This window comes from Dicentrarchus labrax, unplaced genomic scaffold (assembly GCF_905237075.1).
Source record: "Dicentrarchus labrax unplaced genomic scaffold, dlabrax2021, whole genome shotgun sequence".
NCBI lineage: Eukaryota > Metazoa > Chordata > Actinopteri > Moronidae > Dicentrarchus > Dicentrarchus labrax.
In genome coordinates, this window is record NW_026136702.1 from 3,279,660 (window position 1) to 3,307,172 (window position 27,513).

Here is a 27,513-nt window from a genome sequence, read left to right on the forward strand (position 1 = left end):
GGTGCACAGGCTGCTCGCTATATAGCGGCTCATAAAGGCCACGAACATCTGATTCGACCATCATACGTTCGAAATGTCTTCCATATTAGATTGATTAACATCGTCGTAACGTCTGGCTCCACAGCGCCTCCACTTAGCTTCCAAACAAGATGGCGGTTATATTTTTAGTTTGTGCAGGTGAAGTCCCACCCACTGATCTGTAATAGGTCTGTAGCGTGAGTGAAAAAAAAATGAGGAAGTAGTGTTTGTAGTCTCACCCCCTCTACAGAGATATGAGACTTCCTGCTTCCAATGACGCAAAATGACGATTTTTAAACATCATTGGAAGCAGGAAGTGCAACACTAAAATCCTTATTTCTCCCCTCTCAGGGAAAGTGAGGGAATGATGCACGACCATTCAAAAATATGACTGGGGTTCTAATGATACAAAGCTTAATGCAAATGGGTGAAGTGTCCCTTTAATGCCCACTCCTCAATACAAGATGTACCACTCTGTATGGAGACAGCTAATGTCAGCCTGGCGCTGTCCAAAGCTAACAAAATCCACCAGCACTTTAAAAGCTTGTGGAAATATCCAATACCGTGACACGTACGACGATGTAATGCAAATGAGCTATGTTGTGGGTTTGCATATTGTCGCTAAGGTTGCTGCTGCACAGCGAACATACAGAGAGGACAAGATGGTTTCCCAGAGCCAGCACACTCCCACTACTATAGCTAACGTCGCAGCAACAGCATATCTTGGCAAACTTTCTCTGAATGTCCGTCGGTACGTTTTTTAATGTTACCTGACACACACATCCTAGTTTTTCTCCTTTTGGCTGCAAGGGATTGCTTTGTATTCCCTGTAAGATAGCAAATAAGCATATTTCCCTCAATGTTGAACTATTCCTTTAATATCCATTTTAAATTTAAAGTTAGATACTTGTCTGTCCCTCTTCTAAGCCTGAGACGTCCTCTCTGACTTACCAGTACTCATATTTTGAATACTGACTGATATATCCAAAAGTAATATTTGAATTTTTACATTTTCCAGTACGGCTTTGTTATCGCCAACACTACATGTCTTAATCTGATAAAAACTGAAAAATTCATTTAATTTGAAGTCTTTTTTTTATCATATTTTTAAATCTCTCTTCCTCTGACATGCCTGATCACAGTCATATTTCTTGTATCAGAAATGCTAGTCAACAAAAAACACCCTATTTCCTGTCTTCATTAAATTTCCAAAAGTTGAATGAACACACTCTCTACACATGCCTTTCATTACAGATAGTGCAGCTATTATTACCACTTCAGCAATCATTTCCCTCACTGTACGGTCCGAATAGTCTTGCAACCTTAAACATGATCAAACCTTGATATAAAAATAAATGTACAATAAATTACACACTCTGCCTGTAAATGAAGTGAATTCCCGAGCTGGGAGGTAAAAGTAAAGCCACACACTCTATTATGACACTTTTGTTTCTGAAGACTTTAATATAGAGTGACTTTGAGGAAGTCCCTTCTTCCCTTTTGCAGATGCCTTAATGCAATCTTGGGGACAAGTTTAGATTTTTTTGAAAATACCACGAATTGCCACATAACTTATGGATGAAGGAGAAGACGGAGATATATGTGTTGGTTTTAATGAGGTGACTTCCCTGTGTGTACTTCTCCATGTTGAGGCAGGCCGGTGTGTTGGAGCAGTGGTGCGTGACGGGTCAGTCTATGACTGTACTTCCAAAAGTACACTCCTGCTCAGAGGCTCCCTGTTGAGAAAAAAATGAACCTGCCGTCCAGAGAGGAGTGCGAGGGCTGGGACCAGGCTCAACTAGCCCTCTTTATGTGCAAGGTGAGTACAAGAAAAAATTCTAAATTAGAAAACTAGAAGTGGCTTAGATGGCATGCTGACCTATTTTCTCATCATTTTAAAGGTTAGTGGTCCATTCTAGCTATCAGGTATGTTGTATCTGTACAGTATGTTTGAGTACACTCAAACATACTCAAAACAGGACAGGGAGACAAGTACTATGGAATTAAATTCAGTTTATCTGTGTTGTTCATTCAGTAAACTAAATCAATATGTGTTTACTGCCCTTAGAACAAAATGCAAGAGTGTGCTGTCACTATAAACAGACTGAAGATTGATGGACAGAGACTTTTGGTGAGTTAATCCCTTCATTTTCCTTCTTTCACCTGAATTTTCCAGGAAATGCTCGTTCTGTCCCTCTTGCAGTTACATAATCTACTAATCCGTTCAGGATCATATCTGGGTTGTGGTTGTGTTCAGTTCGTTATTCTAATTACATAAAATTGGACAAATCCTCCCTAGAATTTATTATTATGATTATGGTATTAAAAACAGCAGAATAATTACATCTCCTTGAGCTATTTGTGCCTGTTTAAACAACTATAAATCTGAAAGTGAAAATCCAGTTTACAATGCTGAACATTTGCAACATTTTCACTCTTTTAAAGTCAAATGAGATTGCATAAGTTGTTTTTGTTCTTTTAGATATAGATAAATCCTAAACCTTCAAAAATGTTTTGAATTCTTTTAATAGATTAAAGAATAAACTTTACTATGAACATTAAGTCCTGTACAAATGTCCAAGTTTAAAAAACGGGGGGGAATTTACAGGATATGAAACGTGACATGAAGTGTTAGTTCATGTACACATAGTACTTCCCACACTGTTTTGGTGTGTAATCAGCGGCCCTCCTAATATGGAAGTGAGTACATCAGTTGCAACTTCTGCTTTGATATGACTTATTGCTTTGTCTCCATCATCCACATTGGGTGTGCAATCTACGAGGGCATGACGATGTTCCTGAGACGCACACTGACACATTGCATGCAGGTGAAAACTGTGTCAGTTTGGGAGAGAGTAAGAAGTGTGAAATGAGACTTAGGGCTAAAAAATAAAGCTGTGATCCCTACTTATTTAAGTAAGTATCATTAAATCTGCTACAGTCATGGGCGTGGGGGGAACTGCTTAAAGAGGATTTTGTGCAGTTAAATAACTGAAGCATGGGTTTATAATTTCCTGATATTATTGTAAGGGAGCCTAATAATATCTCACTCATACCTCCTGTGCATTTGCATGCCTGTAGAAGCCTCCATTTATATGCATCTTTCTAGTGGCCACTTATAAACACTTGTTGCCACGCAAACAAATGAGAGCAACAATCTACTCTTCTATTCATTATTCACTGACCCTGAACTGATTCTATTTTAGGTGGGATATTGCATCATTGAAATATTTCCCCTGTATCTCACAGGCTTATCTCCCCTCAAATATGCTCGCTGTGGATTTTTATCGGTGAATAATGTTTCAGAGTAGAGGCTTTGATGTGCAAGTTAGATCTGAAAAATACATATACATACAGTATGTGTATTGACTGATAGATCCCCTAGCTACAGATACAGCCAGCACACCTGGCCTCTATTAAAGTTAGGTAAACCCATGCAGTATTGAACAAGAATATTTCACCATAGCTGAACCACTGGGTGCACACACTTGAATTCAACCAGCTTCAAGGCTGCAGAGTCTGATAGACATTCACAGTCATACAGTATCAATTAAAAATGTTTTCCACCTAGTTGTGTGTACTGTTGTTTGCTGTTACTCTATGGCAATAATGTCTACCATTTAGGTCCAGACGGAAATATGTCAATAACTACTGAATGGATTGGCATGAAGATTTTTTTGATTACCTGACTTTTCCTTTAGTGCCGCCACAAGGTTGACATAATATATGGTTCAACTGTTTAATTGATTGGCATGCAATTCGCGGCAAATATTCAAGGTCCCCAGACGATCAATTTTGAAGACTTTGGTAACAGCGTGGCTCTAGGAATGGTAACGTTAATCAGTCGGTCCACCACTGAAATATCTCAAAAACAATTAGATCGATTGCCATAAAATCGTGTACAGATACTCTTCTTTAGGCAAATTAGGCATATGTGTAATGATGGAGAGTCTTAATATTGAATCGGGTATTATAGTAATAAATTAAGTGAAAGTCAATTTAACAACATTTGCAGAGGTGAGAGTATTTGTACTTCCTACCTCTACTGTATAAGAAGTTTTTTCAGGTATGTTTTTTGACAACCTTTTACTTTCACTCGCTACATTTTTCCACAAATATCAGCACTTTCTACTCCTTACATTTGCAAAACAGGCTTGGTACTTTAGTTTCAATATATTTGAGAGGAATTATTGATGAATACAGCACCGCCGCTACACACCCAACTCACCCTGCATGATGCACTGTGTGCAGGGCACCAAAACAGCCTAAGGATCATAATAGTCATACATACAGGGCGCAGGGCTTAGTGTTACAACATTTTGCTTCCTTTATGTTCGCGCTTCTCTTTTCTCTTCTCTGCAGGACAGAGGGCAGGGCTCAGCTCCAGACACACACATAGAGCAGGCAGACAGACAGACAGACAGACGCAGTGCAGTTTACTCAACTTGGCGACAATTCTTGTTAATCTAATAATGAATAAAGCCGTCTGTCGGCAGTCTAAGTGTTGGTTTGTCATTAATCTGAGAGGACAGGAGGAAGGACTGGTACTGACTGGTGTCTATGTGTCAGAAATATGATTTATTTTACTGACATTCTAGATTTATTTCCAGTGAGATATCATTGAGTTTATAGTGAATTTGCTGTTGTTGCTGTTGCTGCTCTAGAAACAATATTTAGTTATATTTATACATAAAAAAATCATAATCCAGTAATGTGAAGAACTACCACCTGTGTGTTTTTTTTAAATATTCTCATAATAATAATCTGTAGTCAAATAACATTTTGGGGAGGAGGAACCCAACCCCCCTCACCTCCACTATATTGTATATCCTATTCGAAGTTTCAGTTAGCTTTGCACAGAAAGAGCTGGTAGAAATGTCCTTCGGAGAAACCAGAAGTTCATTTGGAGCCTGTACTTTTTCACTTTTACTTGAGTAAAGAAGTTGGATCAGTACTACTTTTACTAGAGTCTATTTTTACACAGGTATCTTCTAATTCTATTTAAGTAAAGGATGTGTGTACTTTTTCAACCTCTGAACATTTGTAGTTAGTTACAAATAGTTAGCTCAGTGATCCTCAAACCCTGAGAGGGCCCCCTGTGGGGTTGTAAAGCTACTGTAGTACTGTTTATTTTTGCAGGGACAGCGCACAGTTAAAAGTAATTGCACCAGAATTAACAGCTAATTTGCATCTGTTGTCCCTGGGCAGGTAGGAAAAAAACAATTACCAGGAGGATGAATGCTAAGCCAGCCTAAAGTTGTATTAATATGATTAATGTGGTGACATAAAGAAATAAAAGTGCTCTTCTGAAGGGGGATAAGACAGAGAGGTTTGAGAATTACTAAGTTAGCTGATGGATTGACCATTATACTGTCACGAGAGAGCCTTCTGTATATATAAAGTGTGTGTCCTTGTACCTTGTCCTTACCACACCATGTGTTTTAGACAGAGCGGTGTTAATATTTAATCTGCAATCTGCATCCTCATAGATTTTTGTTTTGACATCCGCAGCTCTAAAAAGTAATTACTGTAAGTATGAGAAATGTTTTTTCTTGGATTTCCTGATGATGAAGTGAGTTTCAGTAGGTGGCACTCTTTACCTCTTCAGTTATGAGTGTTGTTGCTCATTGGAACTATCCAGTTCCTCTTCTATTTCTGACAAACAAGCTGCTGTTGCCTCTGGCAATGAAATGTCACTTCCTGTTGCAAGAGGATTTTACAACAGCAACTGTAAACTTTGATGCTTTAGAAGGTTGGATCACAGTTATTTTATAAATTTGACTGAACTAAAACAGATATTTATTTGTATTTACATTACAAGATGTTTTCTTAAAACCACACACTCTTTAAAATAATGAATGTGCAGAGTTTGACACTAGACACAGTTTTTATCATCATCTGAAGCAGCAAAGTTTGTCTTTCACATGTACATTCAAGCATGATTCTGTGACATAACAACTAGTTTAGAAACCAGTCATGGTCCAGTATTTGAGTCCAGTACACAAGTGATATGGAAACCTCCAGGACACAAACAATGAGAATGGAGTTAACATCTTGTCTTGAACTTCTTTTTTTAGAAAAAGGAGAATATTTGTATATGTCTGGAGGGGATCTTTAAATTTATAATACATATCTGCACCAATGCTACTACGACGCATCCCTGAGAATTTATTAAACATGCGTGATCACAAACATTTTTCTTAAACCTATGTAGGCCAGCAGTCAGCCAGCGATACAGCAGAAAATGAAGAATAATTATTTATGATAAGTTCAGTTTGACTCATCAGTAACTCAGCGTGTGTGTAAGGCCAGAGAGGGTCTGTACTGTGGGCTCTGAATGTCATCCAGCCAGCGTGCTGCTGAGCATTGCCTTTGGCTTACTTTGCATATTCATATGATGTTTATACAGTAGATGGAGCAAAGGCCATAAAATGCTCAAGTAAGTAGGCAACGCAGATTTAAACTGCTCTCATAAGACAACAACGGGCTCTGCCTTCGAATGCACCTTCTTCACATTACTCCTACAACATCTCTTCATCACAGTGGTAAGAATGAGCAGTGAAAAAAAGGAACAATCTAATTCTGTCTGAGTGGTGGGTGGCTGTACACTACAGTGTGGATGGGAATGACAGTCAGTCAGCACAGCGTAGATAAAGGCAATCTCCATCTTTTTGATGCCATGTTCGCTCACACAGGTAGACAGGTTAAAAGAGATATGTAGTAGATCAAAAGAACTGTCAGCCTCTATCTTTGTGACGCTGCCTGTGTGTGGCTGCTGAGCGAGGATGTCACTTTCAACTCCTGCCTGTGATGACATCAACACTACAAACAAAGGCCACTCACAGTAAAGGACAGCCTATGCACTCATATATATCACATGCCTACTTTGTTGGTGGTATCAGGCATGCACAGAAATACAAATATGTGCTCAAAAAAGGAGGTTTGTAAAATGCATATAGGCAAAAGAGAAAGAGCAAATGTAATTTTCCACAGAGACTAGGTGCTAATGTAGTCCATCTGTAGCCTCACAAAATCTAATTTGAATTTTGCCACAGTCCCTTTGTAATGGATTATAAAGGAAACAGAGCGCACTATTTGTGTCTTAAAGGAGAAAAACACTTTAAACCATAATTAGCTTGTTACACTTGTGATTTTGGAACATTTAGTGTAGATTTGTGAACATGTGGAAAGTCGCTCACCTAACGACAGATATGAGACGTTGCACAGCTGCTGGGAAAGAACCAAAGGTAATTTTGTGGGCATGTAGCTGCGAAGCTGCTCTTTCTATCGTGAAATGAAACTCATTTCAAAGAAGAGCATTAACAAATGTTCCATGCGTCAACCCCTCTGCTTGCTGTTTGCCATTCAAACAGAACCGACAGCCACATGCGAACAGAAACAAAAAGTGGTCGTCCATCTGCCTGTTTTTGGGTGAAACTGAGATTTCACACTGACCCCGAACTCTTGCTGAAAAGCTACAAAAGATGTGTACTTTAAAGGTTATGTGCTTGAATGTTTGGCAGCTGTAACCAGGGATTTTTTAATGTTTGGGCTCAAGGTGATCTTGCACAACATCTGAAGAAGTGTCCTACAGCACAGACGTCTTTGAACCAGCCATTGTGAGCATGCTTATGTTTTGTATACTGAGTATATTAGTTTGTTTCAGGTACTACGATTTAAAGGAGCAGTCTGTAGGATTTAGTGGCATCTAGTGGTGAAGTTGCAGATTGCAACTAACTGAACACCACTTGCAGCTGTATTTGATGACCTGGGAATGAGAACGGACTGTGAAGAGTGTAGGAAAAACTAATCTTTTATATGTAATCGTTTTAGACAGAAGAAACAATCGTGGCATTGTTTTTCGGCTTAGAATGTCTCTTCAGCAATAAGTAGGGACGGCAATGTTGGTCTGTCAGTCGGTTGGTCCATCATTTTAGTTCAGACTGAACAATTACAGGATGGATTGCCATGGATTTCGGTGCAGACATTCAAGATCAAAAGATGAATCCTGATGACCTTGGCGAGACTGACTTTTCATGCAGTGCCAGCAGCAGGTCGGATTTGTAGTTTGTCCAGTACTTTGGTTTCAAAATATCTGCAGAACTGTTTCCTGTAGCCTTAGCTGTACTCAGCTGCGTTAACTACTTATTAGCAGATGTTGGCATGTTGACATACTAAAGTAAGAGAGCATTGTTAGAGCATTTTAACATTTAGATCAAGCTGTGCTTAAAGGTCCGGTGTGTAACACTGAGGGGGATCTATTGGAATATAATATTTGTAGCTATATTTTCATTAGTGTATTATCACCTGAAAGCATTGTTGTGCTTTCTTTACCTTAGAATGAGATATTTTGAATACAGACTGGGTGGGTCTTACACTGAGTCCACCATGTTGAACCGCTGGGTTTCTACAGTAGCCCAGAACAGACAAACCAAACACTGGCTCTAGATAGGGCCTTTCACATTTTACGCAATTTTTGCAGCCACCGTAGTTTCTTCTATACGTTTGGAATGGGAGGGTGATGCAAGGGTGTTGTAATCAGCAACTACACTGCTAGATGCCACTAAATCCTTCACACTGGGCCTTTAAATATGGCCTCAGAGAGCCGCTAGCTTGACTTGAGTCGCAGCCTTGCTAATACTACCAACTAAGGACCGGTGGAGCATTCATTCAAATAATCTTCAGCTCAGAATTTGGCATGCACATTCATTGCTTTTCACACAAATCACTCAACTGCAGAATAGAATTCAAGCTAGAAAAAGACTGGACCATGGGGACAGTAGTTTTTCTCCACATATGCTAATTGGACTGCATGTAAATTATAAAAATGTAAAAAAAAAGAAATGAAGATGTGACCGAGTGCTGTTTTGATTGAGGGCTCCTGGTCTGTAGTACAATGGAGAGGCTGCAGCTTGTAGAGCTGTTGTGTCTCATTTGAACAAGCACAGACACTCCTATAAATAATTCAATGTGGGAGCAGTGCCTGGGAGTATCCACTGGGGCGGACTATTTGATATTTTATTCGGTGTCAAAAGGCTAAGTCTGATTTTATACCGATGCGTTTTTTTCTCCTGTAAGTCAGTGGGATGATCAAGTGTGTATCTGTGAGGCCAAGGTTCAGTTCTTTGAAGGAGGTAAAGCCGTTCATATTAAGTGATCTCCCTCTCTAATTTACAAATGATTAAATCACATGCTCTGCTTTCACTGTACTATGGGCTTATTCCTAGAAGTAAAACATGATTTTGTTGCACCACAGTTCCCATATTCACACACTAAGGTAAAGTAAGCTGCATTATCAAGCCCTTCCCTGTGGAATATCTCATATAAATCATAAACAGCTTTGAAAAAAAACACTATATAATCAAATGTAGGCATCAGAACCGTATATCATTACATTTGTTTCACAAGAGACCTTGCAGATAAAGGGTCGGTCATACATTATTCATATCTAAATTAACCAGCCATATTAGACTCATACCTCACACATTAACCTCTTATCACAAGCCTCTCTCTATTTGTTCATTTGGCATCTTACAAACTTAAACGCACAATATCTGAACTTTCACAAACATTTGCTGTCATGGATCTTCCTTACATTACAACAAATATAAAACAGAGAAGAGACAGAGCAAGTAACGACCTGGAGCAATGAATTATGAATGAAGAGGGAAATACATAATTTAGAGGGATTTGTTGCATATTTTATGGTAATCATTTCCTTTCATTTACGAATCACAATTGCCTTACTGCAAAGCAGACATTAAATGCAACCCAAAAAAAATCACAATGCAGCAGGCAGCCAGATCAACTGTTTTAAATGTTTGATGACTTATGAAATTGTGTAACAGGGTGGTGTGTGTGCTTACAATGTCAATACTGTGTGGCTAGTGGAGCAAGCGCTTCGGCTGGAGGTCAGCAGTTTTAATTCACTTAACAAGGGAAACTAGGCAAGAGCACTTAAAACACATATTTTTATCTTTGCTATATTTTTGAGAGATGTCAGTTTAGAAACAAGTGTCACTCTGACATTTTAGCATTAAATGAGCCACATGCAGTACATCAATAAAATGATCTCATTTTGATCTCCCATCCTTGAGCATTATACTATATTTGAGCCCTTTATCAAGGCACCAAATTCCAGTAACTTCTCCGTCGAGGAGCAGTATCTAACCAAGAATAATTACAACTGTAAGACTGAAGTGCTTCTATCTATTAATATATGCATTTATATCATGTTTGTAACCCTCTCTGACCCTGCAGCTCCCATGTTGTGTGTCTACTCTTCTTCTTTGGTTTAGTTTAGTTACATTAGTCCAAAAAGTGTGCTGTTGAAATGGCCCTTAGTGATATGCTGCCATCTCCTGTAAGTTAAGAGGTGATGCACGCTGCAGCCCAAATAGAATGACTGCTCCGATGCATGTATTTAGGGAAGGTGACACACTTGGAGTATCATCTCTCTGCTATAAGGAATCACAGTCATTTGTGAACTCTATAGTCTCTCATTTTTGTTCAACTTGTCACTGTGTGTTTACAGTTGATTTCTCTGATGCTTTCACAGAGCCTGTCTGACAGTGACATGAGCAAGTTTAGTCTCGTCCACCAACCGTAAGTAACACTTTTATACCACTGTCATCACACACCTCAATCTTATCGTCCTTTCTGCTCACCTTACCTTCCTCCTCCCATTCTTTGCTTCTCATATCTCCCTTTGTTGTAAAACATATAGTAACACTTATTCACAAAATCTAGAGTGCTATTCATACCCACTGGGATGGCCAAGTCAAATTTTATTTATGTCGCCCAAAATGACAAATCACAATTTTCCTCAGGGATCTGACAATCTGTATAGCATTTAATACCCTCAACATATACTGAAGTAGTACTTATAATAGTATTATTAGTATTATTATCATCATGATCACCAAGTAATCAATTCTAGTACACTAGACGTTATATGATATATGCCTGTGTGTAATATGTATATATAATATAAAAACCTACACTGTGTGTGTGTGTGTGTGTGTGTGTGTGTGTGTGAGTTTGTTTGTCTGACTGCACCTGCACATTTTGGCTGCATGTGTTTGTTCTTGTTTGTGAGGATTCTTCCTGTTCATGTATCCCCATGTGTGTGTGTGTGTGTGTGTGTGTCTCACATTAATATTCCATTTAAAGTGAAGTGGAAACCGAAACTTTATTTGTAATGTGTGTGTAACCATTTTCATATATATTTTTTATTTAATATTTATGATAGATGATGAATAAATTAATCAATTCATACATTTAAAAAATAAAATAAAAGAAATACGTTTTTGTAAATGCATCGTTATTGCTAAAAGGAAAATAATACTGACCTTCTATTATGGTTAAATAAAAGCTTTAAATGCACAGTATGTCATTTCTCACATCAAAACAACAATAAAAGACATGCTGACGTGGTGAAGTAGCGTGGGATCATGCATTGTCTGTATTTGTATTAACACCCACTATTGCTCATGAAAATGCATCAGACATGAAATTGTTCACAGACGTGGTATTAAAGTTTTATTCACTTCACGTTTGGGTAAGTTTGCTGGCTTCCTTTCTCGCTCTCTGACTGGTACCTGAATAAATGAGTTTGTACATTGTTAGAAACATTTGGGATAATTTAAGTACACAACTGAACAAAATATAACATAGAAATGGATGTTTGACATTTTGATGTGAAAACATATTTTATGTTTAAATCATTACAAAATTGTAATGATTTAAACAAGTGTTTCCAACCATGTTTTCATTTTAATGTTTTACTTAGCTTATCATGTAATTTACATTCATCTTAAGTGGTTTAAGTGGTTAAATGTGGGGCTAGTGGTGCAAAATCAAAATTACATTTCAATTTTGTTGTATGTGGTATTGTCAGTCCTGGGCTCCCATACTTTCATACTCTCAGTTCCTCTTTTTATGTGGTTAATCATACACTTGTTGAACCAGGAAGTTGCACATTATTGCTGTAGCATTGAAAGTGTCCACTGGTCCTCTTAGAAAGTTAAATTAACATAACACTAGGAGAAGATTTGGAGATATTGCCACACCATACTGCCAAACAACTGACTTACATCTGACTGGAAATGTAATCCTCTCCAGTAGGTAACTGAAAAGTAAGGTGACAGGAATTCAAAACTCTCATAAGCAAATTTGTTTTTATTAATTTCCAACTCAGCAGCCACAGACCAAATGGTGACTAAAAGCTGACAACGGACTTTTTCTCATCATGAATCATACACAGCTGGTTCCTTAAAAATCCAGACTGTTTCTTTAATTCTTTTAATTCTTGATACCACACTACGCATTTTCCTGGTTTCTCCTCCGCAGTGGCTGAGCCATAATATTCACAAAAAAGAACTAAAACAAAATTCCATGTGGTGACCACACACACACTGTAGTCCTTCCATATATAGAAAACACTAAGAATTACAACATGGTACTTTCCATGACACCATGAATGACCTTGCACATAGATCGGTTGCAGAGCTAAAAACAGGCATCCTCCTTACACTTCTATTGAAACAAGATGTGTAACTAAAAATGTATGTATTCAAAGGGTGTCAAACAGTAACATCAGTAATGACAATATCAGTGAGGACGCTTTTAAAACAGTGGCACAATTCTTTGCAGATGATGGAATGTTAAGAAATTAAAGCCAATAAGTGCATGGCTGACCTTGCTAAAAGCTATTCCAAAAACATGACAACACTAAGCTAAAGGCTGCCTCCTGCGACCCCATTCAGGTGATCAGATGTATACATTGCTATCAGCAGCAGGTAAAGTAGTTGTGTCTGAATGCAAGTGGAACTGAAAAGAGTCGAGAGAAATGTGATGTAAGACGTTGTTGAAAGCATGTTGACTGAAATCTGTTTTTGAGTATGTGTGTGAGACAGGGAGAGGAAAGGAGAAGTGATTTTTCTTTGAGTGGCTAGAATAAATTCCCTCCCCTCTATGACAAAGACGTGACTCTTAGCCAAACACAGTGTTCATTTACATTTCTGCAAGCAATCTGGCAGCACAGACATAATGCACAAGGGGAATGAGGGACAAAAATGTAAACTCTTGGATTAAACATGAATATGGATACGTTAGGTAAACTCGCTGCTCCTGCTACAGCAAAGATTCGGTAAGAACTTCAGTTATTAGTCAGATATTTAGCTGACCGATGGCACAATATCGCTTTTTGCTAATGCTTTGCTAATGTCTATATCTGGCGCTTTGGACAAGAATGAAACCACAGTTGTTGCAGTGTAGTGTTAGTAAAAGCATTGTTTCATCTGGTGACTTCTATCCACAAAGGTGAAACAAATGTTTTACCATTACATGAAGCAAAACTCAAATGTAAACCTTGTTAGAATTTGAATGAATTAAATTCAGATTAATTTTACTATGTCACTTTTCTGTTTTCCAGGCAGCTTCAGAAAATTGTTCAAGACATCAAGAAAAATGACGGCAGCTTACTGAATAAACTAAGAAGGTCAGTCTTTTCACTGCACCCTAATATTATGGTTGAGAAAGCACAGTGGAAAATATATCAGTCTAAATTTAAGTCTGTTGTTAAGTCGCAGACAAATCTCGCAGACAAGTCTGGTGATCAAAAAATTCTTCGTGTGGGCTATACATGCATCAGTAAAGAAGGTCAATTCCGCTTTCACAACGGTTGGAATAAGAGAGAGACCCACAGACCAAAAATAACCTAAACAGATGGCTGTTCTCTCACTTTCCTTTCCTGAAATGAGTCCTCTTAATGCACATAAGGATCGAAGCCACAATGACACACGTGTTACAGTATCCGTTTATTCTCATCCTGTCTGGTAAATATGCACATCAGTTTGCTAACTTATGCAAATATAGAGCATTTACACATTTACAGCACAGGTGTGCTAGGAAATGTGTTTTACACCAAAGTGTAATTATTCAAACAATTCCACTTTAATAATTTACATCTCAATTACTATCTTGTATTACACACACATTGTCAAAGCACTGTTCAGTCTTTCATTGCCTGCTGCTGATGTCAATATCTCTCTGTATGCCAGATTGAAAAGCAAACCACTTCCAAAAGTACCTGCAAGAGATTACAGAGGTAAGAGCATGAATTACTGAAAATAATGGCAAAGTCATTATTACTGGTTCCACAAGAAATGGTGTGAGCGAATCGGCAAGTATATGTGTCTGTAGATTCAACATTAACACTGATTGTGGTTATTAACAACGCTCAAATAGCCTATATGTACATTGCACTGAAAGAATTCTAGCTCTCCATACTGGCCACAAAGACATCCGCAACGTAATTCCAGTGTTAGTGATTCAGAGTCTTCATTCTGAGTCTGAGTTAGCTAAATCAAGTCATATCGTCCAAAGTTAGTCTCGAGTACAAAATTCCCTTCTTTATGTCGCTAACCCAGCACCGAAGCTCAGCAGAGACACATTGTAGGAAACAAAGAGAAGATCTGGTACTGAAAGGAGTCAAACTTTGGAAGATTTGAACCTCATATAAACTTGCTGGACCCCATCACTAACATTGGAATTGTGTCACTGAAATCTTTTACCATTCATTATGGACAGGATGGGTTATTACTAGAGGTGTGAATTGTCACTGATCTCCCGATTCGATTCGATTACGATTATCACGTCAGCGATTCGATTCGATTCCTCGATGCATCACGATGCTTCAAATACATTTTTCTATTAAAGCCATATAGGATATTTGACTTGACGGAATGCATTAAGATACTGTATAGTTCAATACCCGTCAGTCCCCCCTGCCTGTCGCGCCCCACTATTTGAGAAGTACTGGTCTAGATGAAACGGGTTAGGCTACTGAGAATGTTATTTTTCATTTGAATGGTTATGCCGTGGCTGGAAAATTAACGAGCGACATCATTGCGTTATAATCGATTATGGATGCAGCATCGTCCATGTCTGCATCGTGATGCCTCGATTATTTGATTAATTTCAACACCTCTAGTTATTACAGGGACTTCTTTAGTGTGCATATGGGAATGTGAGTGTTGTTTTAAGACAAACTTGAGAAAAATACAGTGCAGAGATATAACCTAGTCTTTCATAACTGACTAACCTGGTCCAGTAACCTATACAGTGTACACTGTATCACACATGTGATGTAGGAACTTGAAGACACCAGTACACATCCACTGAGAATGGACTTTACAGTGAAGTAGGAGACATCTTGTGTCCAGCAGGAAAACTTTAGAAATAAACAAAATATGAATATTCATATATTCTGGAGTTTTTAATGAGGTAGAAGGAGTACATGCCCCAGAAATGTAAAATAATATGCATAACTATGTTTATATCTTCGTATAATATAAACTGCCATCTTTCTACAGTAGCCCAGAAGAAACAAACCAAACACTGGCTCTAGATAGGGGCGTTCACATGTAATCACCAGGGTGGCATATAGTGGTGTACTTGCTGATTACAACTACGGTGGCTTCCAAATTTGCGGAAACTGTGAAAGGCCCTCTCTAGAGTCAGTGTTTGCTTTGTCTGCTCTACGCTACCATAGAAACATGACAACTCAACAAGGAAGGCGAGCAGCTCCCTCTGTAGACAAAAATATCTCATTCTAAGTTAACAAAAACACAACTATTCTTATAATATATTATTAATATTATATTGCATTTCTGTCAAGAGATCCTGCTAAATGTTACACTCTGGACCTTTAAGGGTTTCAATGTGGAAATTATACTTCCACGTTGCATATCCAAAGCATATCAGATACACATTATTGTTCCAACAGACTGTATATATGTCTTATGTCTGGAGGGAATCTTTAATGATGACAAATTGCTTGCACACATTGATGGTTTAAATTGCAAAGTGAACAAAGTACACAACAGGAAAAGAGAAGGTACAAAGGTATCATCAGTAAAATATATTTAAAGTACCAAAAATGAAATGACCTGTTGCTTAATAGATATCCCTATGCCTGTTTCCAGGTGTTATTATGATAAACACGCTGTTTTAGTGACAGCAGCTTCTGTTCAAATTGCATCATGGAAACAGAGATAAAACCACTTGTTGAGAGATGATGCAGTTGTTGAAGAGGTGAGAGGCACGCTCCACTGGTTCCTCAACAGAGAAGCTAAAATTAGAAAACCTGCTCTGACACCTGCTCGGAGGAATTAAATGCTGGTATTTAATATTTTTGGGCAGCAGCAGAATTTAATAAAATCCACAATTCAAAAGTTTACTTCCACAAACTGAGGACCTATTTCAGACTCATTTTTTCTTATTTGTAATGAAATCCTTTTCAATTTCTGTGTTCACAGATGATGACCAAGGGTCTGACCCTGATTATGTAAGTTGGGGAAATTGTGAGTTGTAAGCCATTTAAACTACTGATATTTGTTTGAAACATTACAAGTATGTTGTTCCCAGGATAATGATACATACGAGGATCCACATGAGGACCAGGATGACAGCTACGAGCCTCCTCCCAGCCACAAAGTCTTCACCACAACTCCCTCTGCTTCCTTCCCAAGGGGGGAGTATGTCGGTCGGTACAGTCACTTGACAAAAACAACTATTTATATCCGTGCTTTAAACATATTATATTTCACAATAAATGCCTGAGTGTTGACTTTTATGGCAACATAATTAGCTACCCTCATGATGAAATTCAAAATTCACGAGCTTTGATTCATTTTCGGTTTCTATATCTCTAGTCACTTCTCCTTTGCAGTGATCTCTCTCTCTTTCTGCTGAAGATGAATTTGGTTCATTTAGACCCCTCAGTAGACGCTGTTGAGCCATGGCCACAATATGCAGATGGCTTCAGAATGATGCTTCATGCAAATGCCTATGTCCTCTTTCTGCTTCTGCTTCTCCTTTCCAGACAGCTGCCATAACCGACCCCAGCGGCCACCCAGGAAGCCCCTCCGCCCAAGCAAACCCTCCAAACAACTGCCCCCTGAACCCACCCACACAGGGAGTGATGAAGTAAAGCAACTTTGTTTCCCCACCTTGAGCTCACACACACATACTGTGCTGCAGGCCTGTGCTGTGCTGAGACTTCCACAAACATTACTGTGTCTTGGTTAATTTCGCCATCTCCTCCGTGTTGGCAAATACCTTCCGTTGAGCGTGGATGGCTGACACAATATGTTGTCTTTGTTGTTGTGTAGGAGGACTACATCACTCCAGACAGTAACGATGATGATAACTACGTAGAACCCGCAGAGAACCCACCTTCCAGTAAGATACACAACAAATTAGAGAGGGGAGAGTCACTGATATGGATACTTCTGCTGCGAGGACTAATACTATCAAAAAATATAATGATAATAATAACTAAAGAACATCTCCATGCCCTTCCTCAGATCCCATCATACACAGTGGAAGCAGAGCAGGGAGGGACCTTCCCATGTTGCGTACACCTTTAAAAGGTCCACCCAGTCCTGGTAGGTATAATCATGCTGTACCTAAACACAACTTAGACTTATTGATCCTAATAAGCTTTACTCAGTCTCATCACAACTCTTTTGCAATCAAACCCTCTATGTTCATGATATAACATGGTGAGCCCACTGCTTGTATGATTATATTTAATTACTCAAGTCAAGACAAATTTTATTGATCTCAAAATCGCTATTTGCCTCAGGGGGCTTTACAATATGTACAACATTTTAACATCTTAGATCCTCGATACGGGTGAGGAAAAACTCCCCGGAAAAGATGGAAGAAACCTCAAGAAGAGCTACAGTAGATGTCAGGTGTACAGAACAGAGCAACAAAATCACATTTCATACAAATTTTCTTCTGGTACATAAAGATTATAAAATGTATGTGAAGAATGTGCATCCAGGAGGACAATTTGTCACTGTCGGCTGTATCACGTATCTCCAAGCACAGTTATAAACCAAAGTACTGGGCAAATTGAAATTAAAAGTAAAGACATTATTAAATGTCATCCTAAGGATGACAAAGAAGGGCAAGAATGATGTCAGTACAAACTTTTGTGCTGATCCAACAAGTAGATCTTGAGGTATTTCACTGGATAAGTGAACATTTTTGGTGTTTATCCTTTAGAATAAACACCAATCCTTTACAATTTGCCCATCCAATCTGGACCAAAGTGGTTTACCGACTAATAACCATCCTTAGAGCCACGCTGCTAGCATGGCTAAACACAGGAAAAGGAGGCCTCATTGTGTCTATTATATTATTGAATGAACAGCTCATAGGCTAATGCATGTGACGTCTTTGTAAGTACAATACAATGAGAGAAAAGCAGTTAGTCCAAACACAGAAAAATGCCCAAGGGCAGCTACTCTTGTCACGAAAACAATGCGATCCAGCACCAGAATGAGGCTTTTGTGGTTCAACTATGTGCTTAATTTTGGCTTTGATTATTTTTCAGACCTTTATGAAGTTCCTGACAAAGAGGTAGGCTCTCTATGTAACAGCAATTACATGTATTTTTTATACATTACATTTATATGTGGAATTCATTGTGGTTCCTTTTTATGGCCTCTTTACAGGAGCAGTCATTATCTCTTCCAGCACGCAGGTCAGTGTGAGACTGTCTCAACTTGGTTCACTCATGTAATTGTATGAATATAAAATATTTTAGAAATCATTTTGACTACAGTCTGAGACTGAATCACTCCTTGCATCTACCTTGCAGACCATTTCCAGTCCCCACAACGCAGTCGCATTCTTTACCACCGAAACCCAGCCCCAGGTAGCACTGACATGTCATTCGGAGGCCTGAGAGATGTGTCATTATTGAAACTTAATTAAGTGCAACTTGACATTATTACATTGTTTATATTACAAACTTTCATATAACTTCACTAATAATTACTTATTTTTCTTCCTCAGAATAAATATGAGGAGATCTCCTACTACTGTAAGTGATGACAAATGTGTAAGATGTAATTTAAATGTGGTGTTTTGCAGAGATTTAATGTATGCTGCACAGTTATGAGGACACTGACATATTGGTATTGTGATTTTCCAGGTTCCGGAGCCCACAGGCGAAGATGAATATGAAGTTTGTGATCCAGATGATAGTGAGTATTAAATCAAACAATAAGTATTTTTATGAAGAAAGCTACTATGAATCATTCTAGCATGTTGCACCATCTAGAGGATGACTAGGGGTAAGAGGAAAAATGGATTTCCCTACAGTAAATGAACAATAGAAACATATGACTGTTGTGACATTGTGTGCTCCTCTAGGTTCCCATGATAAACCTGTAGAGGGTCCTCCCCTACGCCTACCCAAACCTTTGCCCAGAGAGTAAGCACCACTTACCTAATTATATATACTGTAAGCTGTTTAAGCTTTTTAAAGGGAATAACAGATTGTCTGATCATCTCTTTTTTTCTCTCTCTCAGGAGGTCACCGAAACCACCTGTAAAGCCAGTAAGAAAATCATAGTTCGAAATAACACATTCAATCATAATGGTTTTACTGTGTTACTTTGTTTTTATGTGATCAGCTGATGTGTGTAAAAAATTAAGTGTATTTGGTAATATATGCTATAAATCATTAAATATGACTTGTTTGCAGAGGCCGGATTTAAAACCTAGGGAATTTGAAAGTAAGTACATTACATTAATTCAGATTCTACTACATAATATCACACGTTATTAGTCACACCGAATTGAGATTGTATTAAACACTGTGAAATCAGTTTTATGAGTGTGAAATACAGTGAAACCTGTAGTAAGTAAGTAAAGGGGAATGTGGCAGATTAAAGATGTGCAGTATCAAACAACTATTTAAAACTAGTGACATGTTCAACTTGACTACTTCTTACTAAAAAGCTTGAATTACCATCCGTCTGGTTCTCCACAGGCCGAACGCTGCCTGTGACACAAACTGAGCAGAAGCCTCCACCAAAAGCTTTTACGCTGGACTTGAAACGGCCAAAGTAAGAAATGTAAAATGCAGTTTTACGCTATGCATTATATTTATACCGAGCACACGCATTTTTAACGCTTCTCAACTGAGGAAAATTGCCTTTAATCGCAGCTTTGTGCTGTGTATTTACTGTGGTTGGCTCTGTTTGTGGTCTGTCTTGCAGAATTCCTCTCCCACAGTTTACCTCCCTCAGTAAGTACAGCCCCTGCTTGTGTCTCACAGCAGGTTAACACCCATAGGCACACACGTTTTGTGCTTCAAAAACTCAAATTCAAAAGCATCATCCCACATTATCAAACAAAACTGAATTATTTTAATGTGTGTGTCTCTTGTCCCAGAAGCAGGAGACAGAGGAAGCGTTTCTTCTGAAAATGGGTCAATAGATCAAGATAAGGTGAAAATGAATATGAAAAGAAGGACTTAACTATATTCATACAGTATATGCAGAGTAACGGTTTAAAATACTTTTAACTATTCTACATTTACTTATTATTTCAGGACGCAGATGTCTATAAGAAACCATGGTATGCCAGCGCATGTGACCGCAAGACTGCTGATGATGTCTTGATTCGCTCAAATAAAGTGAGGGCACAGTCATCCAAGCGAGCAGCATGTGGATTATATCCCATAACCCCCTGCTGGGTTTGACTGTGAGTGCTTTGTGTTTTCAGGATGGGGCGTTCATGGTGAGGCAGAGCTCCGGTCAGGACACGCAACAGCCCTACACGTTAGTGGTGTTCTACAACGACAGAGTGTACAACATCCCAATCCGCTATATACCAACAACACAGCAGTACGCTCTGGGCAGAGAGAAGAAAGGGGAGGAGGTACAGTGGAAGACTCATTTTAACTGTGTTTGACTGTCACCATGGCCTACAAAAAACACAGAATTTTATTTTGTTCAGAAATGTAAGATAAGATTTTATTGATCCCACACTGGGGAAATTCACTTGTTACAGCAGTTCTAGCTACAACACAGCAGATAAGAAAAAAGAAAGACACATAAAATAACAAAGTAAAATAGAAAGAAACTAAATACAAAGAAAAAATAGGGTTGTATTATATGTCATGGAACACTGATTGTAGTAATACTGAAGACTGAGAAGGAAATTATTCATTATCAACTAAATATACAAAAAAACTGTATAGGTAGGAAGTGCAATGCTTTGTTTGACTTATTAATCAGTAATAATCATCTCAACTAAATTTTGGGAATATGTTGCATCCTGTTTGTGCAACATTAGTAAAATGTTCAGCTCATGAACCTTATTTGGTGATTTCAAGGATATTTCGACTTTTAATTCTAAGTTTAACTCGTCATCCTGTTTTTTTTCCCAGTATTTCAGCAGCGTCTCCCACATCATCGTGAACCATCAGAGGAATCCACTGGTGCTGATTGACAGCCAGAGCAACACCAAGGACGCCACCAAACTGTGCTACCCCGTTAAGCCGTAGATGAACCTCGCTGATGGCAAACAGCCAAGTGATTGGACGTGTGCATCCAAACCCGCCGTGTTTACTGTCAGACTGCTGTTTACAGAACTCATTATCTGATGCTTTCCTCCTCCCTCATTGTTAATTTGAGGTCCTGCACTTTTCTGCATTGCTGGCCATGCAGAGTTTAAGTAGCACTGACTCAGAAGACTTTTTAACTCATGTTTTATTAAAATGTTTATTTTTTTTAAATGCTCAGTCAGTAAACAGTGTATTAAAATAAATGCAAAGGACGAGACAGTGTTACTGCAGCTACAGACAGCACGCAGACAAATAATTTGTTGATGACAGCAATACATTGGGGAGCCAAAAATACAAGGTTGTATATTTTGTTTTAATAAAATACTTCCTGTGTTGCATACATCTCTAGTCATCACACAATGCCACCAGGAACTGGCAAACTGGTTCTTTTATTTTGTGGTCAACAAGTAATGCTATGATACTCATGCACATTTGCTTTGTTTGTGCATAACAAAACATCCTAGGCACTTGGTGAAAGTTCTCAGGTCATATTTTACAGTACCTCTATCTGGACTATATACACAATTATAAATCTCTTATCTAAATTGAAAAAAGCACACACACGCACACGCACACACACACACAGTTACTGACACTAAGGTGTGCGCTCCAGAGACAAGAATAGATGCTAAACATCAGCACACGGGACAGGTGCATCTGTCCAATGGTCATTGACTAACACACACACATACATACACATACATACACACACAGGAGCCACAGTTCCCTTGCTGAGAATACTGAGGGACCATGGCTGCATAAGGAAATGTTTAGCCACAGGAGGACACTGGTTGAGATTGTCAAAGGCTTAGGCCTGATAAGGTGAGGTAACGGGAAATATAAATCCTCCTTTCATAGTGCAATTAAAAGATAAGATTATCATTTCAAGTCAAAAGAGAGGAAACTCATTGGAAAAATATACATGATCATATTATCTAGGCCTCTTCAATCTAAATTTAAAAAGAAGTCATTTTGCTAGTATTTCATCGACGCCACAAACACAGGCTTACTATTTTAAATCAATCGTGTCTTTAGGGAAATCTGCTTCCACTGAGTGAAAGCATCAAAATATACCTTACAGATAATACTATATTTGAACATAATTTGGATTTTATTATACAAAAAAAATATAAATGCACCGATTCTTCCAATGGCCCAAAGAAGCATAAAGAAAAGCATATAAAGGCTAAACCTAAAAGTCATAAATAAATGTTGAATAAAACAGCTTATTGTCTTTTTTTTTTTTTTTTTTAAACACACAGTTTTGGTATATCTGAGTAACTTGTGGGTCTCTGCGTCCCATTCCAGAAACATAAATATGATAGCTACCACGCTGTATAGCCTACCCGTACATAACTGATTCATAAAATTCAGGTGTTATGGCAAATATACATATTACAGTGTTCTATAAAAAGATTCCATAAGACAGTGTACTTAAATCACCTTAAATAAAGCTATTGCGTAGACAAAGTACAAACAATACAAACAACTAAATGATCCAGACCACGTCCTTGTGGCTTTGCAAATAACCTACATAAGAGTTTGCAGCTACTCAAACTGGGAGAGAGACAACAGGTAAATGTTTAAATTACCCTGAGAATGTAAACCCTCCAGGAAGCGAGATAATCATGTGATTCTCCTCAAAAAACGACCAATCATAATTAAGACTTTAAAAAAAATAAATGAGGAGCCTGGCTATCAGCGTTTCCATTATTGTTTTGTTGTATTGCAAAGTCATCTTTTTCCAGGCTGTATATCATCCAGTGTATGCGACATTTAAGAGTTTTCACAGTTTGGCCTTTTCCACTCCATCAGATGTCGCTGCCGATGGACCATCCACGTTTCTTGACTTGCAAAGACCCTGCCGCAAAACCAGCAGCGAAACTTGGTCGCGGCGGCATCCCTGCTGGGAGAGGTCACGCCGACCACTTCGTACTTTTTCCTGCTCAACCTACGAAATTTCAATTTCAACATGAACCTCTCCTGTACAGAGTTTTTCCCATGCCTGGCAGAATCGGGTCGGGCATCCGTCGGGTCATCCGTCTTAGGGAGCTTGCTGTTCATAGCTGAAAGCGCGTTCACGGTCCTCTGTGACAGTAAGACCTTCTGCACCTCCCCTCTGTATCTGTTCACGACCTCCATAATCCTGGCGACCTCGGGGATGTCAGCGTCTGGATGATTTAGCACCACAACGGGCTGGTCTCCCGCTGGACGCTTTACCAACTGAGATGGATTTATGGCTACTAACTTCAGGGTCCTCTCCTGGTTTTTTGGGACCAGCTGCCACTGGTGCCCAGGGGCTGGTGATGGCTCCTGTTGGATGGCTTTCCCTGCAGGCAGGTTGGTGTTGCTGAGAAGATCTGGGCAGGAGTTTGCAGGCACTTCTCTGTCTCTCATCGACTCGACACTCTGCTCTGAAGAGAGGGCAAGGCTTACATCTTCAGAGTTTATCTCATCTGCAAGACAAAAGGTGAAAATGCTTGTTTCAAAACAGACAGGTTTGCTATTGGTTGTAAAATGTAAACTGAACAATAAAATGTATGTCAAGAAAATGCCACTGCATACTAAATCATTAACCATTATGTCTATGCAGAAACTATAATTTGCCATCTTACCCTGTGGTGTGATAACAGGTTGGGAAGCAGGGGAAGACTTGGTGTAACTGCTACGAGGAGTCACTCCATCAGAGGCTGTACTCATCTTATTGTCCGACACATGGCGGCCCCTGCCACTGCCTGATGTTTGGAGCCGTGCGCTCTCGGGGCACACCACCTCTACTTCAGTCACGGCTGCAGCCCTTGAATTCGACTGGCCTGTCCTACCAGCTAAACCGCTCACGTCAACTTTGGTTTCCAGGAATTGCAGTGACTTCTCTGCCTCGTCTTGCATTTCTTGATGCGTTGACAGCGAGCCTTCGAGCGTGACAGCCGAGTTTCCTTCTATATTCTTAGACCCCATTGGCTTTGCAGCACAACTAGGGGTTAGTTCTTCTCTTGGCTTCGATCGAGGAATTGAAGTGATGGCTTCAGAGGGGTTGTGCGGGTCAGTCTTGGAAGCTTTTGTCCGTTTCTGCTGGTTTACTTCATTTTGAAGAATCGGCACCGTCTCCTCCAATGTTGTACGAGGGATCGGCAGTCCATCATCCGTCGGACCCCCTCCTGATGGAGACAAAGAGCTTTGTGACACCCACTGCTTCTCCTTCACCGGATTCTTCTTCAAAACTATCTTTAAGGCCAATCCTGCTGATATTTTATTCACTCTTTTAGATCGGGCCTTTCTTTTTCGTCTTCTTTTGCGTCTCTTATTTTTTGGTACAACTTTATGAACGGATGTCGGCTCTTCGCTATCATTTGTCAACTTCAGCTCACTGGAGATTTTAACCCCGTCCTCATGCATAGGCTCCTCATTTCCTTGACCATGTTCCTCGACTTTCTGATCAGTCTGTAATTTCTGATTCTCACAGTTTTCCTGCATTTGAGCGCACTCAGACAGCTCATTCTCCGCTGGCATCGAGACCTCGTTAGTGAGTTTGGTTTCAGTCTGTGGACAAGGCGTATGATCGTTCAAATTTGACTGACATCCATTTTGGTCAACGACACAATGAGCATCATCAGCAGCACTTTCAGGGGAAACCGTTTCCTTATCTGACGAGGTCATCATTTTCAACTTTTTGGCATAAGTAGCACCGTTCTGAGCCACCGTTATCTTGTTCTTGACCGTCAGCACAGTAAGATCTGACGAGTTCGACATTATTCCATTCTCAGACTTCGGGTGAAGATTCATATCTTGAGGGACATTTGTCAAAACAGTTTTAAGAGCCTTGGTCCATTTCTGGTCACCGGTTTCCCCGGCAACAGATTTCATCAAAAACTGTTGAGTCTCCTCTAGTGTTGTCTGTGGATCTGACAGATGGCAGTATTTATCCAGGAATTCTCTCCCTGGCAGAGAAAGGCAGTCCTGTGTCAGCCAGCACATTTCCCTAACTGCACTTCTTGTTAATCGAGGCTTAATTTTTGGGATTGGGTCACTCGCTATGGAATGAACCTCCTTCTTTTTCTTCTTCCTCTGATTACCGTTCTGGCTAACATGGGCGGCTTTAATGTGCTTCGTAATCAATAATTTGTGAGATGCCTCGTAGCCACAGTGCTGACAACGCAAAGCTTGAGTGGTTGTTTTGGGCCCAAACTTATTCTTGTCCTTTGTGTGCAGCGATAGATCATCACTGGCTCCGTCCAGGCCCAGATTATGTGCATACATGTGCCCTAAAAATACTCTAACATCGCCTGTGGAGAATTTTGGACACATTTCACATGAATATTTGTCATTTTGGCAGTGACACATAGTCAGGTGTGCGCTGAATTCAGGCCATGTGCGTTGAACATTGTCATTACAAACGCTGCAACTAGAAAAAGTGTCTTTGTGGCTTAAAAGATGAACCTGAAGGTAGGAGAACTCATGTGTACTGAAAGTGCACATATGACAGGAAAAGACTGGTGGGCTCCCTCTGTGCTTTTCCTCAAAGTGTCTCACTAAGTCTCTGTGAACATATTCCAAGTTGTCCGTACATTGAGAGCATGTGAACCTGAGTGTATTTCCGCTGTCATTTGTCCTCTGCTGTGCTTCCTGGGGGGGCTTCTTTGATGAAGGCCACACTGCGCTTTGCTCCCACTCCTCTGCTATCTTCTTTGGTCCACGCTTATCTTCACTTTGCATAGTTGGGGGCTGAACGGCAGTCTTCCTGAGGTGGAGCCGTTTGTGCCAATCTCTATTCTTCTTGTTGACACGCTGTTTATTGCCTCCTGTGGAGGTAACTGCGCCAATATCCACAGAATCCATGGTTTCAAAAGGTTTCTGAAAGTGCAGAAAAGAGTCAATAAATAAATAATACAGCTTCCAAACCCAAGAGTGCTTTCTGAAATGTATTTGCCTTAGTTATGAAATGAAAAGAACCACTGTGTGCTGTGTGTTGAGACTGCTGGTTCATAATTTCACAGTCAACCCATAAAGAGAAGCTGCATTCAGCCCAGCTCTGCATGTTATTTTAACAAAGTCCACCTGTTGCTGGCTGTGGTTCAGAATGCCTCTGCATGGATATTCATTCATCACACTCATCACGTTCAAAACTTTCATTCTTATCGAGCACCAGCTGCAGGAAAATGCACTTTAAACTCACCTGCTCACACAATAGTTAGGGACTTCACCGCCTGCTTAATACACACTCCGTGCGCTACGGTGGGAGGTGCAATTAAAAACCTGCCAAAACTAACAACTGCACCACTAAAAGAAGACTACAGCAGCTTCAGGAATCCCCTCTTAGAGGCAGATTAATCGGTGAATCGTGCGGCCATTGTGCAGTTTGAGTTGACCACAACAAAGTGATGAGAGGCTTGCTTTTGTACCGAGCAACGACCGCCATGGGAATAGAGAAGTTAATAAAAAAAAAAAAAAAAAACTATCCCACTGTGAAACCCTTAGAGCCGTTTTCGCTTCGGGTGGAAACACACATTATCATGTAGCATGTGAGCTAACTGTTCAACCGTTTCGTGAAACAGCGTTTGAGTGAATTAACGTGACGCGACAGCAGAGCTTACAAAGACGAAATAACTTGAAGAATAAAAAAACGTGGCGACAAAGTTGCAACAGAGCAGTTTTTAAACATTGCATCGAGTTATTACTGCAGAGAAACCCACCGGGTGGTACAGGCGAACCATAAAGCTGTAGTTGTGTGTGAAGTAGTCTCAGTTTTTACCTTTTCTTTTGTGGAGAGCTTGACAGCTCAGCGAGTGGCAGCCATGATGGTTTCATACGGGGATTACAGTCTCTGAGCTGCTTTAGCCTTTAGCCTTTAGCCTGGTGCCTCCAACAGAGAGCCGTCCTGTCCCGGGCCTGCAGCTGCACACAAACACCAAGGCTTGTTTAATGCAAACACTGCTCTCAGTGCAGGAATGGAGAGTTCATTCTGTCAGCATGCTGTAAAACGACGCCCAAAATGGTGTAAAAGAGCGTTTCAGATGAGCATTAAATAAACCTCTTTGCACATTAAAGCTCGTCTGCAC

The 27,513-nt window shown here is 39.6% G+C and overlaps 2 protein-coding genes across 4 annotated transcripts; one reads left to right on the plus strand and one right to left on the minus strand.

Annotated features, from left to right (window-relative positions):
• Positions 1-1,566: 1,566 nt before the first annotated feature.
• On the plus strand, positions 1,567-21,797 carry blnk (B cell linker). Of its 3 annotated transcripts, none has more exons than XM_051425372.1 (24): positions 1,567-1,837; positions 2,087-2,149; positions 10,577-10,623; positions 13,454-13,519; positions 14,082-14,128; positions 16,341-16,369; positions 16,450-16,567; positions 16,907-17,010; positions 17,196-17,265; positions 17,391-17,471; positions 18,431-18,456; positions 18,552-18,580; positions 18,698-18,754; positions 18,895-18,922; positions 19,034-19,085; positions 19,255-19,315; positions 19,414-19,441; positions 19,589-19,619; positions 19,877-19,952; positions 20,106-20,134; positions 20,284-20,336; positions 20,441-20,524; positions 20,614-20,769; positions 21,281-21,797. In XM_051425372.1, the coding sequence occupies exons 1-24, from the start codon at positions 1,769-1,771 to the stop codon at positions 21,395-21,397; spliced, it is 1,521 nt and encodes a 506-aa protein (XP_051281332.1). In that variant the 5' UTR covers positions 1,567-1,768; the 3' UTR covers positions 21,398-21,797. The 3 variants fall into 3 exon arrangements, with proteins under 3 accessions (XP_051281332.1, XP_051281321.1, XP_051281343.1); XM_051425361.1 differs by having other exon boundaries at positions 1,570-1,837; positions 20,281-20,336; XM_051425383.1 differs by lacking the exons at positions 1,567-1,837; positions 2,087-2,149; positions 10,577-10,623 and adding an exon at positions 13,003-13,168 and having other exon boundaries at positions 20,281-20,336.
• LOC127377465 (zinc finger protein 518A) lies at positions 21,586-27,513 on the minus strand. Its single transcript, XM_051425349.1, has 3 exons — positions 27,207-27,513; positions 24,073-26,308; positions 21,586-23,913 (listed from the first exon to the last, which is right to left on the minus strand). The coding sequence occupies exons 2-3, from the start codon at positions 26,291-26,293 to the stop codon at positions 23,234-23,236; spliced, it is 2,901 nt and encodes a 966-aa protein (XP_051281309.1). The 5' UTR covers positions 26,294-26,308; positions 27,207-27,513; the 3' UTR covers positions 21,586-23,233.

Bases quoted from the DNA above. Each gene is read 5' to 3' on its own strand.
- blnk (XM_051425361.1), top strand. From the start codon at position 1,769: ATGAACCTGCCGTCCAGAGAGGAGTGCGAGGGCTGGGACCAGGCTCAA. The intron at 19,086-19,254 runs GTGAGTATTAAA...GTGCTCCTCTAG, and splicing joins AGTTTGTGATCCAGATGATA to GTTCCCATGATAAACCTGTA. The intron at 20,525-20,613 runs GTGAGGGCACAG...TTGTGTTTTCAG, and splicing joins TCTTGATTCGCTCAAATAAA to GATGGGGCGTTCATGGTGAG.
- LOC127377465 (XM_051425349.1), bottom strand. From the start codon at position 26,293: ATGGATTCTGTGGATATTGGCGCAGTTACCTCCACAGGAGGCAATAAA. The intron at 23,914-24,072 runs GTAAGATGGCAA...TTTGTCTTGCAG, and splicing joins ACCTGTTATCACACCACAGG to ATGAGATAAACTCTGAAGAT.